The 19,751-nt window shown below is 40.6% G+C and overlaps 1 protein-coding gene across 1 annotated transcript; it reads left to right on the top strand.

The window, feature by feature from the left end:
- The first annotated feature begins 1,490 nt into the window (after positions 1-1,490).
- Positions 1,491-19,594, top strand: lysmd3 (LysM, putative peptidoglycan-binding, domain containing 3). Its single transcript, XM_061897523.1, has 3 exons — positions 1,491-1,655; positions 10,635-10,904; positions 17,138-19,594. The coding sequence occupies exons 2-3, from the start codon at positions 10,638-10,640 to the stop codon at positions 17,798-17,800; spliced, it is 930 nt and encodes a 309-aa protein (XP_061753507.1). The 5' UTR covers positions 1,491-1,655; positions 10,635-10,637; the 3' UTR covers positions 17,801-19,594.
- Positions 19,595-19,751: the final 157 nt, after the last annotated feature.

Below are 19,751 nucleotides of genomic sequence, written 5' to 3' on the forward strand. Positions count from 1 at the left end.
AGCTTCAGTCGTTCAACAGTCCGGGGTCTCCGCTGTCGTATTTTACGCTTCATAATGCGCAACACATTTTCGATGGGAGACAAGTCTGGACTGCAGGCGGGCCAGGAAAGTACCCGCACTCTTTTTTTACGAAGCCACGCTGTTGTAACACGTGCTGAATGTGCCTTGGCATTGTCTTGCCGAAATAAGCAGGGGTGTCCATGAAAAAGACGGCGCTTAAATGGCAGCATATCTTGTTCCAAAACCTGTATGTACCTTTCAGCATTAATGGTGCCTTCACAGATGTGTAAGTTACCCATGCCTTGGGCACTAATGCACCCCCAAACCATCACAGATGCTGGCTTTTGAACTTTGTGTCGGTAACAGTCTGGATGGTTCGCTTCCCCTTTGGTCCAGATGACACGATGTCGAATATTTCCCCCCAAAATTTGAAATGTAGACTCGTCAGACCACAGAACACTTTTCCACTTTGCATCAGTCCATTTTAGATGATCTTGGGCCCAGAGAAGCTGCCGGCGTTTCTGGATGTTGTTGATAAATGGCTTTCGCTTTGCATAGTAGAGCTTTAACTTGCACTTAAAGATGTAGCAACCAACTGTGTCTAGTGACAGTGGTTTTCTGAAGTATTCCTGCCCCTTGTGGTGATATCCTTTAAAGATTGATGTTGGTTTTCGTTACAGTGCCGTCTGAGGGATTGAAGGTCACGTTCATTCAATGTTGGTTTCCGGCCATGCCACTTACGTGGAGTGATTTCTCCAGATTCTCTGAATCTTTTGATGATATTATGGAGCGTAGATGTTGAAACCCTAAATTTCTTGCAATTGCACTTTGAGAAACGTTGTTCTTAAACTGTTTGACTATTTGCTCACGCAGTTGTGGACAAAGGGGTGTACCTCGCCCAATCCTTTTTTGTAAAAGACTGAGCATTTTTTGGGAAGCTGTTTTTATACCCAATCATGGCACCCACCTGTTCCCAATTAGCCTGCACACCTGTGGGATGTTCCAAATAAGTGTTTGATGAGCATTCCTAAACTTTATCAGTATTTATTGCCACCTTTCCCAACTTCTTTGTCACGTGTTGCTGGCATCAAATTCTAAAGTTAATGATTATTTGCAAAAAAAATCAAATATGTTGTCTTTGTAGCATATTCAACTGAATATGTGTTGAAAATGATTAGCAAATCATTGTATTCCGTTTATATTTACATCTAAGACAATTCCACAACTCATATGGAAAAGGGGTTTGTACATTCCATTGGCATTTCAGTTCAGCGTCGACATTCAAACCATTCCAACATTCAAACTATTCTTACATCCATACTACATTCTGGCAGCATTTCTCTCCAACTTCAGTTGACAATGAAAACAAGTTTTTTCCCGAGCATAAACCTAGCTCACGTTTTTAAAAAGTTCCTCTCCCGCTTCTTCTTGCGTTTGACGACAGCGACATCTCGCGAGATTCTGTGCATGACGCGACCAACGTCATGACGTCATCGCTATGTTGACGTGGCGTGAGCGGTGGCAACCCAAGGCTCGTAGCCAGCTAGCCAGCTCGGATGTGTGGAGGCGATGCTACACGACGGCGGATTATCGTCGCCCGACGCAGCCATGGGCGTCATTGAGGGTAACTAGCTGATCGGTATACACCTTCCCAGGTAAGAAGACTTGTTGTTGTACTCGTCAAAAAATGTCAATATGCCGATAGAACACAAGCAGGTCAGCGGGGGTTCCACACAGTAGACCTAGCTAGTTAGCATTAGCATAATTTGTGCTGATGTTGACGAGTTTGCCAATTTATTTAAAAACTGAGCTGTCGTTGAAGGTATTTTACAATAATTGCATTCCGCGCCAGTCATTTTATTAATCGCTGCGATAAAACGCGTAAAACGAGAACAAGAAGTGAACATGTCCATTAATTTTCCTACCGCTTGTCCCTTTTTGCTAGTAATATTTTCTATGACCTAGAACAGAACCTAAGGCTCTCGAGCCAGATCTGGCTCTTAGATAAATCTTAGCTGACATGTCTACATTATATTCACTGGTAATCTGTCAGGTTCTAACACTGATGACATCTATTAAACAGACAAGAAGCAAGGAATCATGCGGAGACAGAGTTCAATTTGGCTCAATGAGGAGACACGTGTTTTGGGCAGTATTCTAGTTACAGATCCAAACTACGTTCTAAAAGTCCAGCCTGTGTGCTTCCTCTATTTATTTGGGGGGTCTTGTAAGCATTTCACCAATCTCGCGCACTTTGCAAGTTATACGTCATTTCCATTGCGCGCAAGCAATTTGCATATCGCAAGACGAGATCTGGTTTGAAAATGGCGCGAGCATGTAAATGGTTTGAGGAAGGCCGAAGAAGAATTAGCGGAATTCCGCACAGAAAGCTACATCGAACAGAAGAAGAACAGCAAGTTCGTAGATGGCATCAAAGGTTAGGGTTAGGGTTAGTATCCAGAACTTCCAACACAATCAATATATAGCTGGAAGCAATTTCCAAAATTGCCAAAAAGATTGTGCCCATTGATCTGCAAAATGTGCACCACACATTATTCAAATATACAGCTGGAAGCTATTTGCAAAAAGATTGCAGTATACAAATTTGCAAATTGCTCACATTGGTATTGTGCCTACAACAGGTACCTGTTTACATCACTGAAGCTGTCGCTGAGGGAAGGGGGTAATCTCTTCAACTCCAGTTAGACACAATATATGATTATACAAAAATGCAAATGTGTTGACGCTGGTGATATCGCCTTGTCTCTCTGCTCTGTTTGCGTCACGGCGGTTTTCGGCCTTGGCAGTCAGCAGGCCGTTCCTGGACACAGACACAGACACTGATACCAGACTGGCTGGCAATCTTTTGGATTGCCAGCTTTGCACAGACAACGAAAAATACCACTTCAGCACAATTGACAATAATTATAACAACATCCCATAAGCATAAAAGTTGTGTGATAATATATACATAATTATTCTAACAAAATCACTGTGTTAAAAAAAAAATTCAAAATATACGTAAAACATGCTCATGCATTTTTTAATCCATCCAACCGTTCTACCACACCTGTTCATGAAGTTGCCTTAAAACCGCTTGTCCCTTACGGGATCGCGGGGGGCGCTGGCGCCTATCTCAGCTACAATCGGGCGGAAGGTGGGGTACACCCTGGACAAGTCGCCACCTCATCGCAGGGCCAACACAGATAGACAGAAAACATTCACACTCACATTCACAGAGTAAAAATATTATTAAAAAGAATAGAGACTTATTACGCTTTAAAAATGTTGGTCTTACTTAAAAATGCACGCATTTTGTTGTATTCAGCGTTAAAGAATATTATATGACTCTCACGGAAATACATTTTAAAATATTTGGCTTTCATGGCTCTCTCAGCCAAAAAGGTTCCCGACCCCTGACCTAGAAAATAGGTATGATTCTGTCTTCCTACTCTTCTTCGGACCTGTGAGCAGAATTGAAAATATCAATCAATCAATCAAAGTTTATTTATATATATAGCCCTAAATCACGAGTGTCTCAAATGGCAGCACAAGCCACAACAATATCCTCGGCTCAGATCCCATATCAGGGCAAGGAAAAACTCAACCCAATGGGTTACAATGCGAAACATTGTGGGGGTCCCCACATCTATCAAGTATGTGGTGTATTATACTGCAATTGTTGACATGTGCGAAATAAGCCTAAAAGCAACCAACCAGGTGTGTATTTGATGTCTCCGCTCAGGATGTTCCCCTGCTGGCCCCGCTATGGACTGGACTCTCACTGTTATGTTAGATCCACAATGAACTGGACTTTCACTATTATGTTGGATCCACCATGGACTGGGTCTTTCACAATATTATGCCACTTGACGTCCATTGCACCGGTCTCCCCTGTGGTCCTCTCAAAGGTTTCTCATTGTCATTCAACTGAATTGAGTTTTTCCTTGCCTTGATATGGAATCTGAACCGAAGATGTCGTCGTGGCTTGTGCAGCCCTTTGAGACACTTGTGATTTAGGGCTATATATGTAAATACGCACTAGCAGTAATTCCTGGGAACGCCCTTTTACTTGATTTGTTTACCACCTCTTAATGACTCTGAAGACAATTCAGATTATTAAAGTGTTGTAACTAATTCACACCTCTGGTGCCTATCATATATTAAGTAGTAATTTGAAGGCTGGTTACGTCCCAATCTAGTTATGACGAATTCTTGAACCTCCAAGGTCCACGCGGCCACACTGGATTCATAAGCAAATGTTTACGTCATCAAAGTGCACATTTACATTTTAGGTTCATGTCCCTCATGAATCAATCAATCAATCAAAGTTTATTTATATAGCCCTAAATCACAAGTGTCTCAAAGGGCTGCACAAGCCACAACGACATCCTCGGCTCAGATCCCACATCAGGCTAAGAAAAAAACTCAACCCAATGGGATATAATGAGAAACTTTGGAGGGGGCCACAGATGCTAACACTTCCTGCGGTGGGCGCTTCTTCGTTGGTGTTAAGCGGCGGACTGGGTATCGAAACTAGGAATCGAAATTTAAACTTTTGAACGATTCCGGGAGAATCGGAAAGTTAGTCCCGGTTCCAATCGATACTCGATACCCAACCCTACTCGGGAGAGGGGGGCAGAGCAGAAAAAAGGCGGCAGATCAACTGGTCTAAAAGGGGAATTCTATTGAAAGGCTAGTGTATACAAATGAGTTTTAAGATGGGACTTAAATGCTTCTACTGAGGTAGCTTCTCTAACTGTTACCGGGGGGGCATTCCAGAGTTCTGGAGCCCAAACAGAAAACGTTCTATAGCCCGCAGACTTTTTTGGGGCTCTGGGAATCACTAATAAGCCTGAGTTTTTTGAACGCAGATTTCCTGCCGGGACTTATGGTACAAAACAATCAGCAAGATAAGAAGGAGCTAGACCGCTTAGTATTTTGCACGTAAGTAGTAAAACCTTAAAGTCACATCTTAAGTGCACAGGAAGCCAGTGCAGGTGAGCCAGTATAGGCGTAATGTGATCAAACTTTCCTGCCCTTGTCACAAGTCTAGCAGCCACATTTTGTACTTTTAATGCTAGATAAGTGAACATATTTGTTAGTAATAATTGATATGAACTAATAAAGCGTCTTCCTACTTTTTTGGACATTTAAGGAGAAATGAAAATATGTGGTGCTTTGTATTGCAATTGCGTGCGAAATAAACCTAAAAGCAACCAACTAGATGTATGATTTTGTAAATACGCACAAGCATTTAGTAGCCTGTGCAAGTTTACATTCCTGAGCATGTCCTCTCCCTTGATTTATTTACCACCTTTTAATGACTCTGGCGCAACATTTCTTAGTCTGAAGACAATTCAGATTATTAAAGTGATGTAACTAAATCACACTTCAGGTGCCTGGCATATTTTAAGTAGTACTTTGAAGGCTGGTTATGCCCATACGGTTCAATCTAGTTCTGCAGAATCCTTGAACTTCCAAGGTCCAACTTGGCAACACTGGATTGATAAGCACATGTGTTACGTCATCAAAGAGGACATTGACATTTTAGGTTCATGTCCCTCATGAAACCGTCTTGGTGTCATAGAAAATATGCTTGTGCAAAGCAATTTTGACATGATTATTATTCAGTGACAAACTAATGCATCATGATCACTGTTGGCGTTAACGTACTTTTTGTGTCTCTTTACGCATTGAAATCAGGAAGGACGCACAATTCCAGGCGCTGATTTGTATTTTTTTGTTTATTTTATCGATTATTGCTTTCCACCAGTGTTTTGTTTTGTTTATATTTGCCAGGTCAAATGTATGTCCCTGTTTATTGCGTTTTTAGTGGTCGCCTTCAAAGTAATGAACTTTTCTTAAATTTTGATTCACCGAAAGTTTTAGCAATGACAAATACTGCCTCAGTTTGTACTCTGACAACTTTAGCGTAAGGTGCTGTCAAAAGAAAGACTTCATGGTAAACACTAAGGTAAGTGTAAAGTCAACCTTTTTAACTTCATCCTGTGCCATGTGCCATGGAAACTTCACTTTTACCTACCACTGAAGCAACATTTCACGGTGGAAGAGGGGTTAGTGCGTCTGCCTCACAATACGAAGTTCCTGCAGTCCGGGGTTCAAATCCAGGCTCGGGAAGTTTCTGTGTGGAGTTTGCATTTTCTCCCCGTGAATGCGTGGGTTCCCTCCGGGTACTCCGGCTTCCTCCCACTTCCAAAGACATGCACCTGGGGATAGGTTGATTGGCAACACTAAAATTGGCCCTAGTGTGTGAGTGTGAGTGTGAATGTTGTCTGTCTATCTGTGTTGGCCCTGCGATGAGGTGGCGACTTGTCCAGGGTGTACCCCGCCTTCCGCCCGATTGTAGCTGAGATAGGCGCCAGCGCCCCCCGCAACCCCAAAAGGGAATAAGCGGTAGAAAATGGATGGATGGATGAAGCAACATCGTTCAAGGATGGAGACAGGCTACCTGTCAGCTTCAAGCCAAACAGCACCCAGTCAGACACCTCCATCCCAAAAATATACTTTGTAGGTCAACAAACGGGGCCTATATGTGCCTTTTGAAGTGTTAATGTGCGAGGAGTGTTTAAAAGGAGTCTTTTGGAGGAGTGTCTGACAAGTTAGCAAGTGTTACTCGCATCGCTGACATCATCACCGTCATTGTTTACTGAAGCAGAGATGCTGACTGTGCGTTATGATAAACGCACGTGTCGCCAGGCTCTGCTTTTTATCGTTAGACTTATCAGATTAGATTTTTTATTATCTATAGCAGGGGTGTCAAAAGTGTTTTAAAGGCCCACGGCACATTCTAGAAATACTATTAGCATAAACAAAAACGTACCAAAAGTGCAATAAAAAGAGCTTGTAGGTGAAATGTAATTTAGAAAAAGTTGCAATGTTGACTAATAAAATAAAGCTGTTCTTTTTTCTTTAACACTGTCACCGCTCAAAACATAATATTAAAATAGAATAGAATGAACTTTATTGTCATTATATTTGCATATAACAAGATTAAAGACTCCAACTTAAGGTGCGGAAGTGGGAACAAATATGGGGTGAAATAAATGACATAAGAGGTAAAAAGGAAAAACCAACAATTGAAATAAACAGACTACTATCCAATAAAAATAATAAGCAATCCTGTACAATATACAAAACATTATAGAAGTACAAAATACTGTACAATATACAGAGCAAGACAAGAGTACCAAAGTAATAAATAACAATCAGTGTTGGACGTATTGCACTCGAAGGGTAGTATTGCACAGTAGGGTGTTAGGGCATGATATTGTATAGGGGTGAATTGTTATTATTTTAAATTAGAGTTCAACGTGGTGACAGTTTTGGGAAAGAAGCTGTCTCTGAGCCTGTTTGTTCTGGCACTGATGCACCTGTAGCGCCTGCCTGATGGTAGCAAATCAAACAGGTGGAAGCCAGGGTGTGTGCATCAACATCAATGTTCGTATGAATTATTGACATATCCAAGGCTCCGATTTCTTCACGTCAAATATTCCACTTTGGGTGCACAAACAAAAAAACCTCATTTAAAAAAACAAAACTTAAAATTGACAGATAGATCTGAAGTTGAAGTAGACTCTAGAGTTTTAAGCGTTAAATAAATAATGTGTACGTATGCCTTGGCACACTATTATCATAATTTCATGACCTAAGCAAAACACTTTTTGCACTTTTATACTGTAATAAATACACCTACAACTTATTAAATACAAATATAGAAAAAAAATACCAGCAGTGATAACGTTAGGATCTATGAAGGAAAGAAGAAAGTGAATCAATGTTTATAACTGAATACATTTACATATGCATAAAAATATGTTATCTTTTTTTTATTTTTTTTTTAATGAATTAAGTAACGTTTATGACAACCTTTTTCCAAAACACAAAAATAGAATGTGAGACATAACAGGATAATGCATACATATATCATTTATTTTCTAAACAGTTACAAAAAAAAAAGTGGGACCCCATTTTTATGACTTGATGGCGCCAACACTGATGATGTAGCACTAAACCGCCAAAAAAGGAGTGGCTACAAATTGTTAAACATATTCATCGACTTTTTTCAAGCTGAACAATCATTGATGGGCATTTCCGCAAGGCTACACTCTAAAACAGTGGTGTCAAACTCATTTTAGCTCAGGGGTTGCATGGAGGAACATTTATTCCCATGTGGGTCGTACCGGTAAAATCATGGCATAAAAACTTCGAACTGCAACTACGACAACTTCGGATTGTTTTCTTTGTTTTACTTCGGCCCAAAATGGAACAGGCACATTCTGAAAATGTAGTGAAGTGAATTATATTTTTATAGCGCTTTTTCTCTAGTGACTCAAAGCGCTTTACATAGTGAAACCCAATATCTAAGTTGTATTTAAACCAGTGTGGGTGGCACTGGGAGCCGGTGGGTTTAAGTGTTTTGCCCCAGGACACAATGGCAGTGACGAGAATGGCGGAAGCGGGGCTCCAACCTGGAACCCTCAAGTTGCTGGCACAGCCGCTTTACCAACTGAGCTATACCGCCCCGATACATCTCTTAATAAAACACTTCAAGTTTGTTGAACTTTATGATGAACAAATTAGTGCGGTTTCAACAACACAATGAATTTAGACTTTATCTCAGTGTATCTTCAAAGTAAATAAGCTTTAAATCACAACCCATCTAGGATTGAACAGAAAAGAAAAAAAGCCTAAATACAAAACTATTTTATGCATCAACTACCTCATTTGTCATTTCCACATATTAATCCTGTGTTCACTCAACAAACTGAGGTTGAAACTATACAAGAGGGTAAAGTTACTCCCTGCCTTTTAGGAATCACTGTGTATTGATAGAAAAATAAAAGGTGTGCAATGTCCGAACAATTTCAACAAACCAAAAATAAAAACGTAAGACAGTATTGCAGTAAATCAAACACTGTTCACTTTCTTCAAATATGCACAGAAGACAATATTTTTCATAGAACTATATTAATGTGCAGTATCTCTTGCAGCACTTGAAATGGGGTTACAAATTGTTTACTTTACTCCTCTTTGCTTTACATCGGGTAGAAGGGTAGGAGCTGCAGCCCCGCTTTACCGTGTACTTCTTGCTTGGTATACTTGCTCGCTACGGTATAAACAATTGCTTGCCTAACAAAATCAATATTGTGATATCCAGTGGACACATATAGAACAGCAGTTTAATAAAAAAATGCAGCTCAGTTTTAAATTTAGCAGACTCGTCTCGCGGGTTGGATTGAACCTGTTCAGCATGCTCTGTGGTCTAGTGGTTAGAGTGTCCGCCCTGACATCGGTAGGTTGGGAGTTCAAACCCCGGCCGAGTCATACCAAAGACTATAAAAATGGGACCCATTTATAACCCATTGCTTGCCTAACAAAATTATTATTATGATATCCAGTGGACACATTTAGAACAGCAGTTTAATTAAAAAATGCAGCTTAATTTTAAACTTAGCAGAATCATCTCATGGTTTGGATTGAACCTGTTCAGCCTATTCAGTTGTCTAGTGGTTAGAGTGTCCGCCCTGACATCGGTAGGTTGGGAGTTCAAACCCCGGCCAAATCATACCAAAGACTATAAAAATGGGACCCATTACCTCTCTGCTTGGCGAGGCCCCACTGCTCCCCTCACCTCCCAGGGGGTGGGTTGAATGCAGAGGACACATTTCGCCACACCTAGTGTGTGTGTGACAATCATTGGTGTTTTAACTTTAACTTCAGGGCCGCATGTTTGATGTCCCTGCTCTAATACAAGTATGTCGATTTTACTGTAAACTAACCTGGCAGCTCAGTCGCCAAAAATTTACCGTAAAATCATCAACAGAACCATTTTTTTAATTTGCAGTAATGCACTTTAAAAATGGGGGATGTAGATTTTATAGTAAAAAAAGTAGCGTTTGAGTTGCCAGAATTCTGCAGTAGAAATAACAGTTATGTCCATCCATCCATTTTCTACCGCTTGTCCCGTTTGGGGTCGCTGGTGCCTATCTCAGCTGCATTCGACTTTATGAACATGCCCATAGATTTTTGGTAATAACTGGCAACTCAGTCACCAGAATTTCAACGTAAAATCACTGGTACAGTTTTTAAATTTGGTGTAAAAACCACCGAAGATTTAATGGTAAAATTCTGGTGACTGAGCTGCCAGTTTTTTATCATAAAATCTATAGATCTAGTCACGTTTGATTTGAAGAACCTCTGCTCTACTGTAAAGCTGCGACTTTTTGACGTTCTAATCTTGGTCGCCATGCTTCACTCACGTCCTATAATGAAGACCTAAACGCTTCGAAATTCAACATCTCTTGCATGTCTAATCTGTGTAGGTTAAGATTGAAAGCGATGGAATGAAAAACCTCGGAGGAGCTGGTTAGAAAACACCTGGAAATGGTCAAAATCTGCAGAAATTTACCTTTTTTGAATGTTTTGTGGTTAAAATGTACCTTAAAGATGCAGAGTTGAATGTTAACTGAATTAGGCCCAGGACTTATATTTATATATGGGGATAAATTAATCACTACTTGTGTTGTTGCATGCTTAAAATCGCTTTAATTTTCACTTTGGTCCCTGGAGGAACCCCTGCACCAAGCTAATGTTTCCCTGCCTCATTACAGAAGATGACTGGTCGGGGCCAGCACTACGGCTTCCAAGGGGCCACCATTGTTCAAGCCTCCAACGGTGGTCATGCCTACCTGTTTGGGACAAATAGTTCGGAGAACGAACAATCGGAGGAAGATGGGGAAAGCTGTGACCTGCGGCCACGTAGCAGAGACCGGAACAGAAGGAGCGTGTCCAGGGAGAGGGTGGACGACATCGTCTACCTAAGCAGAGATGTCAAGGAGGGCGACACCCTGAACAGCATCGCCTTGCAGTACCATTGCTCGGTAAGTGTTCAAGACCTGTGTGACAGGGACTAGCAGAAAGAGGTCGCACAGTGGAATGTCCCATCCCTGTTGTGTAGGAAGCAATTGTCACCAGCAAACAAGTGTTGGATCCCACTGGACCCCAACACATGCAATTATCTGATTACGTGCACACTGACACGACACAGTCTTGTGTGAAAGGTGGGGCCACAGCTAGGGATACTACCAAATCCTGCCTATTCACAGGGCTGTACAAAAAATAGATCCACATCAGAATCACCATTCTTATATAGTTTTTCTCACATGTACCGTTTTAAAAAAGTTTCATTGTAACTATTATACCAAATGATACATTGCCAGAGTCAGTTTGAATCGATTATGAACCGAATTGTCACCTCAGGAATCGGAATCCGATCCAATCGTTAGGTGCCCAAAATACATCTGTGCCATCTGGCTGCTTGCCACTTAGTGATCACTCCAGCAGCACTGAGAGCGAACACAGTCAAAATTACTCCTGGGTTATGTTGCCATTGTCAATGCCAACAAAGCAATTGATTAAAAAAAAACACTCCAACGTAAGTAAAGAAAGGCTTGACTTTTCCAAAAACAAATGTGCTAGCTTGATGCTAATAGACATTGGCTTTGCTATTGACATGATTAGCATTAGCAATTGTAACAACTCCAAATTTGTTATTAAAAATTGCAACTGAGATACATGTTACAATCAAACAGCTGGTGCGTAATAAGTACAATACTTACAGTATTAACACTTAAGGGTGCAACAAAAACACCATAAGCTATAGACTAGTGCTATCTAAGGTCTTGGACTTGTAACTGTAATTTTAAGTTATTGTCACACTTGCTTCGCTCAGTTCTGGTTAGACTTTTTCTTCTTAAAAGCTGCCACTGTCCTCTTAATATGTTTGCACATTTTGTAGAGGGTAGTCCGCGGGTATAGCTGCAATATGTGTGTGTGTGTATATATATATATATATATATATATATATATAATATAATACAAAAAATCACGTCCACATCAGACGGCATGCGTTTTGTTTATATCCGGTTTCGGTAACACAGTTTTCGATGATCAAAATCTTTTCAAAATCATCACTTGTCAATAGTGCGCAATTAATTGGCTCCATCTATCTATCTATCTCCATATATATATATATATATATATATATATATATATATATAATATTTCAGTTAAGTCTGTAACGACTTTCTAATGTTTTATGTTCATGTGGTTTGGATTTGAGGTTAGTTTTTCCCGTATTTGCAAACATACCATCTGTACCTGAAAGGTGATTGGCAAAGAACGAAGAAGTGTTGTGTGTCCGGCGAGAAATCGAAGATTCAGGGAGGTGTTTTCATGGGAGGAAAAGCCTTTGGGAATTGTGCCAAGATTGGCAATACAAGTTAAAAAGGGCACCCGACTCAGAGTGACTTCTTCTGGGTGCTCCAATATATTACAGTACTTAAATTTGTTTTTTAAAAAAACACCCTAATTTTCATCATAAGTACTTAAATTTGTTTTAAAAAAAACACCCTTATTTTCATCATATGTACTTCAATTTATTTAAAAAAAACACATCCTTATTTTCAAGATGGGGCGGTAATAAAAAGGCTGCCGGGGCGTGTCACATTCAATTACATTGTGGGGAAACCCTGTAAATGTTTAACTAAAAGGTCAATAACATTAAAGTGCAAATGAAAATCCAGCTATACAACTTTCAGAATTTTTGTGCTTGAACTTTTCTCCAGACTTGTTTGAGATTGACATTACTGCCACAAGTGGTGGAAACGTGTTTTACAACTAGGGCTGGGCGACATACCGGGACGATAGCTAATACTGGTATATTTTAGAGAGCAGTGCCGTGCGGTGAACTAAACACCAGGTGAAGCATAGATACTTTTGGAGGTTTTTTTTCTTCTTTTTTTATTTAAATTTATATGTGCAGCTGTAATCATTGTTGGTTTAGGTTGCACATTAGAGTAACAAGAAAAATAAGGGAGTGATTTGCTTTCATAAAAACGTTGTCCTAATGTTATTTTGAGGTAATAAATGGGTCCAAAAAGTATATGATAAAGTTGTTGTTAAATACTTTTTGGTCCCATTTGCTTTTAACAAAATAAATCAAGTATTGCCTTTCTGTATTTGTATCTGAAGCAGCAATAGCTATCCTCCATTAAAACTTACTTTGTATCATAACACTCATTTTGTCTTAAATTCCAGTTTAGAGAAGTATTTAATCTTGGATACAGTATATAATCCTCCATATTGGCAGACATTACTTTAATTTTATTCCAACCAATAAAACAATATTTTTGTATCTGACAAAAAGAACGCATAAACGCTGGCTTACTGTAATAAATGTCCATCTTCAACCGCTTATCCGGAATCGGGTTGCAGGGACAACAGCTCCAGCAGAGACCCCAGAATTCCCTCTCCAGAGCAACTTCCTCCTGGGGGACCCTGAAGCGTTCCCAGGCCAGAGAGGAGACATAATCCCCCCATCTGGTCTTTGGCCTGCCCCGGGGTCTCCTCCCAGTGGGACGTGCAACGAGGACCTCCCTAGGGAGACGCTCGCGAGGCATCCGCACGAGATGCCCGAACCACCTAAGCTGGCTCCTTTCCAAGCGAAGGAGCAGCGGTTCTACTCCGAGTCTCTCTCCGGTGACTGAACTTTTCCCCTATCTCTAAGGGAGATGCCATCCACCCTTCTAAAGGAACTCATTTCGGCCGCGATCGTATTCTCTCGGTCATGACCCACACGTCATGACCATAGGGGAGAGTAGGAATGCAGATAGCTCGGTAGACTGAGAGCTTTGCCTTCTGGCTCAGCTCTCGTTTCGTCACAACAGTCTAATAAAAATGACATGTTTATTATAAATAGTAAAAAAAAGAAAGGGTAGTTTCCGCCGGAGAGAAATGTCTGCTAGCTTAAGTGCCCCTACTTTTCCCAGAGTGGAGAGTCAGAGTACTGCTGAAGCATTGAACTGCTAGTTGACAATATATCACGCCCGACTGTGAGGCAGACGTACTTGCTGCCTCATTGCCTGCCTTTCCCCTGTGGCAACAAGCACGCACACGCTCAATACACTTTGTGTGTAGCCGTGGAGGCACCACCTGTGTCTGCCTCACGTCTCCTCTGCCTTTCAACAGGGAACACAACATTTCAGCGATTTCGACCATGAGAATTGTCCAAATATACAGAAACCACACCAAAATCACATAGAAAGCATAGACCAAAAGAGAAATATTCAAACTTATTTTATTACTTTGTTTTTGACCATCTCATGGTTAAGTTAGTACGTTACTGCTTGAAACTTTTTGATGTTTGCTCTACTCTGTTCCTCTTTGGCTCACCCTAGCCCCTCGCGTGTTTCTGGAGGCTTGTCTGATGACGCGCATCATACTTTTATTTTATTTGTATTAATATGGCAGCACGGTGCAGACGCCTGAGTACTGGTATGCGTTGGTCAGCGACTACAGAGTTATTTACACCAATTTGCTCGAGAACCTAGGGACAAGCGGTAAAAAAATGGATGGATGGAACCTCTCTCTCGCTCTCCTTGTAGCGACTTTATCACTCATCTCATCTCTTTGTTGTTCACTTCTGTTAGCGTTTTAGCACAGAAGTTAACAATAGCGCCTCTGTGCTGTTCCCTGGGTGTGTCAAATTTTTAGTTACGTGTTGTATTGACTCTCCTTGTATTTGTTTTAACTCCTGTGCAGCATTTTGTGAAAATTGTTTGCAATGTGCTTTGTAAATAAAGTAGATGGGATGAACTACAACTTGGCTTTAAAGTGCCTCTCCCCATAGCCTGTAAGCACTAACCACTGTACTGTAGCGGCAGTTTTAAACTGAACAGCCAGCAGCTTTCACTACAGTGAGCGAGTGGAAGCTCCATCTACCGTGCGCACAAGCGTGAATATATAAACCTAACGTTAATAATCGAAAAATTGCTGTTACATAGTAACCGATAACAAATTACTTTATAAAGAACAAACTAGGGTTGTACGGTATTCCGGTATTAGTATAGTACCGCAATACCAACGAATCATATTCGGTACTATACCACCTCTGAAAAAACCCCGGTCCATTACCCCCTGTCGTCACGTAATGTCATTGCTGTTTTACGAGCAGATGAGCATGTTTGGCAGCGCATGCACACACACAGAGAGTACTTACAAGCAGACACAGTGTGTAGACAGCAAAGGGAGAATGGACGCATTTTGGCTAAAAAACTAAAGATAAAGGTGAAGTTATAACACTGAAATGCCCTAAGGGAAAGGGGTGCTTTAAAACATGGCTAGCTAGCTAGCAGCTAACGTCCAGCCGCAATCGGAAGGGTTTTAGCTACTAATAAATCACTAATCTTTGTCTCCATGGCGACAAGTAAGTTTCTTACAAGTATCATCCTGCAAGACGAGGAATAGTAAAACATGCTTCACTACACACCGTAGCTCACCGGCGTCACAATGTAAACAAACGCCATTGGTGGATCTACACCTATCATCCACTGTAATGATACCAATTACAAAAGTGTATCTCGATACTACTTCGATTATGTCTATTTTTTGGCTTCACAACATCTTTTGTTGTTTTTTTTAAATTTATATTATGTTTATAACGCTAGGAAATATGTCTCTGGACACACAAGGACTTTGAATATGACCAATGTATGATCCTGTAACTACTTGGTATCGAATTGATACCCAAATTTGTGGTATTATCCAAAACTAATGTAAAGTATCAAACAACAGACAAATAAGTGATTATTACATTTTAACAGAAGTGTAGATAGATCATGCTAAAAAGAAAGTAAGCAGATATTAACAGTAAATGAACAAGTAGATTAATAATAAATTTTCTACCACGTGTCCTTAATAATGTTGACAATATAGAATGATAAAGGACAAAATACGTTACTGCATATGTCAGCAGACTAAGTAGGAGCCTTTGTTTGTTTACTTACTAATAAAAGACATTTGTCTTGTATGTTTACTATTGTATTTAAAGCCCTACTGAAACCCACTACTATCGACCACGCAGTCTGATAGTTTATATATCAATGATGAAATATTAACATTGCAACACATGCCAATACGGCCTTTTTAGTTTACTAAATTGCAATTTTAAATTTCCCATGAGTTTCTTGTTGAAAACGTTGCGGAATGATGATGCGTGCGCGTGACGTCACGGACTGTCAAGAAATATTAGCGCTGCACCACTCGCGGCTAAAAGTCGTCTGCTTTAACCGCATAATTACACAGTATTTTGGACATCTGTGTTGCTGAATCTTTTGCAATTAGTTCAATTAATAATGGAGACTATAAAGAACAATGCTGTTGGTGGAAAGCGGTGGATTGCAGCTGTCTTTAGCACCGAGACGCAGCCGGTGTTTCTTTGTTTGTTGTAAAGCTTTAACACAGAGCGGTCAAGCGAACATGTTTTCTCTACGTCAACCAGCATGTTTTTGGATGGGAAAATTGTGATGTATATATCTTACCGGGGACATCATTGGATTATTCGTCCTCCTGCAGTAGCTGTTTAAAAGGCAGATGTGAGCATGGCTCCTCGGCTTCTCTCTGAGACATTGTGTGTTCACCGCAGCCATCCGACCTCGAGGTATGTCTTTACAATCTTTAAAATCTCACTAAAACACTATTAAAACAATAAGCAGATAAGGGATCTTCCAGAATTATCCTAGTAAACGTGTCTAATGACATCTGAAACGCTCACACTGCCGCCGCCCGGAACCGTCGCTTTTTATTTTATGGTTTAGTTTTTTTTAGTACTTTGCTATCAATATCATCATCCACAAATCTTTCATCCTGGCTCAAATTAATGGGGAAGTTGTCGCTTTCTCGGTCCGAATAGCTCTTGCTGCTGGTGGCTCCTATTAAAAACATGTGAGGAGCCTTCGCCCTTGTGACGTCAGCATCTGTGACTTCCGGTAAAGGCAGGCTTTTTTATCAGCACCAAAAGTTGCGAACTTTATCGTGAATGTTCTCTACTAAATCTTTTCAGCAAAAATATGGCAATATCGCAAAATGATCAAGTATGACACATAGAATGGACCTGCTATTCCCGTTTGAATAAGAAAATCTCATTTCAGTAGGCCTTTAAAGGGTTTAATGACTTAGTGTAGACATAGCCTAAGACCGAAGTCAAATTTTTTGAGGCACATTTGAGAAAGGATTGTCCTACTTCATGTCTTTCTACAACTTGTGTGTTTCTTAGGTGGCAGACCTGAAGCGTGCCAACAACCTGGTGACGGAGCAAGACTTCTTCGCCCTGAGATCTGTGAAAATCCCCGTCAGACGCTTCAGCATGCTGACTGAAACCCACAAACCAGGACCTCCCAAACCGGCCTCCCTTTCCCAAACCCAGACCTCCGCCATCACCGCCCTCCCCATGGAGTCGTCCACGGACTCCTCCTCTTCCACGGACAGCGTGGAAGGCTTCCTCCAGGTGAAGGACAAGGACATCGAGCAGCTGGTCAATTCCACCGGCCCGTCGACGAGCAGCCTGAGCGAGGTGGTGTCCTCCCTGACGCACCTGCAGAGTCAGCCCTCGCTGGGCAAATTGGAGTACAAAGCGGCGCAGAAAAAGGACCCGTATTACGGCGCGGACTGGGGCATGAGGTGGTGGACGGCCGTGGTCATCATGCTGGTGGTCGGCATCGTCACGCCCGTCTTTTACCTGCTGTACTACGAGGTCCTCATGAAGACCGAGGTAAGCCATCACGCCGTGCTCACGGGGGCTCTCGAGGACACGCCTCCCGGACATCCGCACGGTCCAATAGGAGACGGCCATGCTGGAGCTGATCGCTCACACGCCGGACACGTAGCTCATGTCGCCCTGCAAGGCCTCGGCGTGAACAATGAACATGAGAAGACGTAACTAACACGGACTCCTAATAAAACGCTTTTAATGATATGATCAATGCAATCTTGACGGGGAAAGAATTTGATATATTTCTATTAATTTAACCTTTGTCATCCATGCTGCTGCTGCCTTTTGAAGCCACATGCAATTTCCCAATAGAAATATAGACAAATCATTTTCAGGACTCATTGAAACGTTTATTGTGCACTTTGGATTTGAAGCAGGGGTGTCCAAACTTTCTCCATCGAGGGCCACTTTCAGAAAAAATGAAAGCTGCACGGTGGAATATTTTACAATTAAGGGTAATTGCACTTTTTTGTAACTTTGCCTGTCATTATGAGACAGGAACACACTTTTTGGGGGTGGATTTGAAAGATTATTAAAAAAAATGGTTGGGAAGACACGGTTAATGGGAGTCACCGTTGTTTCCTTGAAAACTCTCCAGCAACGTTTTGTATAAACACTGCAAGTCTATCTATAATGTAGTACCAGACACCTTCATAATATGTACAATATTTACCGTATTTGGTCATTTTAATCACTGCTGGTACTAATTCTTCAGCGCATTTATTTCTTTTTCCATAGCAACGCACGTCTGACTTCCAGTGGGTTCCTACCTACGGATACAAAACGCTCGTGTCTTCTAATCATGGCAGGTTCGATAACAAAGACAACTATTTCTGGATAAATGAGGATTCACAACTTTATATTTTTGAACCTGAATATACTGAGGAACTACTGCTTCTAGAAGTGAACACGAAAGAAGAGCGAGACTTTGGAGCAGACGGAAGCCGAGAGAGTTAAGTGAAAGGAAATCGAAGCTAAAAAATGTGGAACTTGAAGAGGAGCTATTTTGACATAAATGGATTGCTTACCTATAATTAATCTGAAAAAACATCCCGGACCAGTTGGACCAGATGAACAACTGTCCACACCTATATTGATCATGCGTGTTATTACAACTACAGTACTCTGTACAAACAAAACATGAAATAATTATACTGTAACATGATTGTTAATTTTTTCACTCAGTACATATTTGTGTCTTATCACATGGTGTTGTATTACAAACTCAAACAAGTTTCGTGCCGACGTAAAAAAACTCTTATTTCTTGCCGTAGTAGCCCGCCGATGTGTTACTACGCTAGAAAAAGAGTTCCTCGGTGTTCGCGCTTACAATAACAATGTTGCTACAGTTTGGTTATCATACAGGTTACAGAACGTGAATGAAGTATTGACGCTCTTTGAACGCATTTAAAAGCGATTTAGAGATAGAATTGATTGCATTGCTAGCCACCTAGAACAAGCTGATTTTTAAATGTTAAAAAGCGAAAAAAACAACCGTTTGTCTTCTTGTCTCTCATGATTGTAAAATAAGCAAAAATAAAGAAAAGTGCAGTTCCCCTTAGAGCAAACCAGTGTGCATCAATAGATGCTAAGCTATCTTAAAACAAACATTTAGCATTATTATAAATGACATAGACCATTAGTGTAATATAACGAGGGCTGTCAAGGATATAAACTCATGTGATCATTTCAAACATCGCATTCATCAAGAATATATGCAGAATACCTTCTAATCTACTTTAACAATATAATTGCATTTGTGTCCAAATACTGTAGTCTTTTTTTGAAAATGTAGTCAAATGATGCAGGTGAGTAATACTACTTGCAAAAGTTGGGATTAATCCTTAATGGTTAACAGCACTACTTACAACTATGGAAGCCCACTTGTGTCACACCCAAAAAATCCCCGAATGAGATAAAAAGTTAAAATGAGTCAAATATGAGATGAAGTCAAGTATGAGATAAAGACTTTGTATTTTAATATAAATAAAAAGGAGATATGAGAAAGTTATTTCAAAATTGACTTCGAATGACCATTATTTAAACCTTTGAAGATCATAATTCACTTTATCTTATTTAGTTTTTATTGGATACATACATTATATATATATATATATAT

Source organism: Nerophis ophidion, linkage group LG01, assembly GCF_033978795.1.
Source record: "Nerophis ophidion isolate RoL-2023_Sa linkage group LG01, RoL_Noph_v1.0, whole genome shotgun sequence".
NCBI lineage: Eukaryota > Metazoa > Chordata > Actinopteri > Syngnathiformes > Syngnathidae > Nerophis > Nerophis ophidion.

What these genes read in the sequence shown, in the direction of transcription:
- lysmd3 (XM_061897523.1), top strand. Translation starts at nt 10,638, where the DNA reads ATGACTGGTCGGGGCCAGCACTACGGCTTCCAAGGGGCCACCATTGTT. An exon ending in CCTTGCAGTACCATTGCTCG is followed by an intron (nt 10,905 to 17,137) that starts GTAAGTGTTCAA and finishes TGTGTTTCTTAG; the next exon opens with GTGGCAGACCTGAAGCGTGC.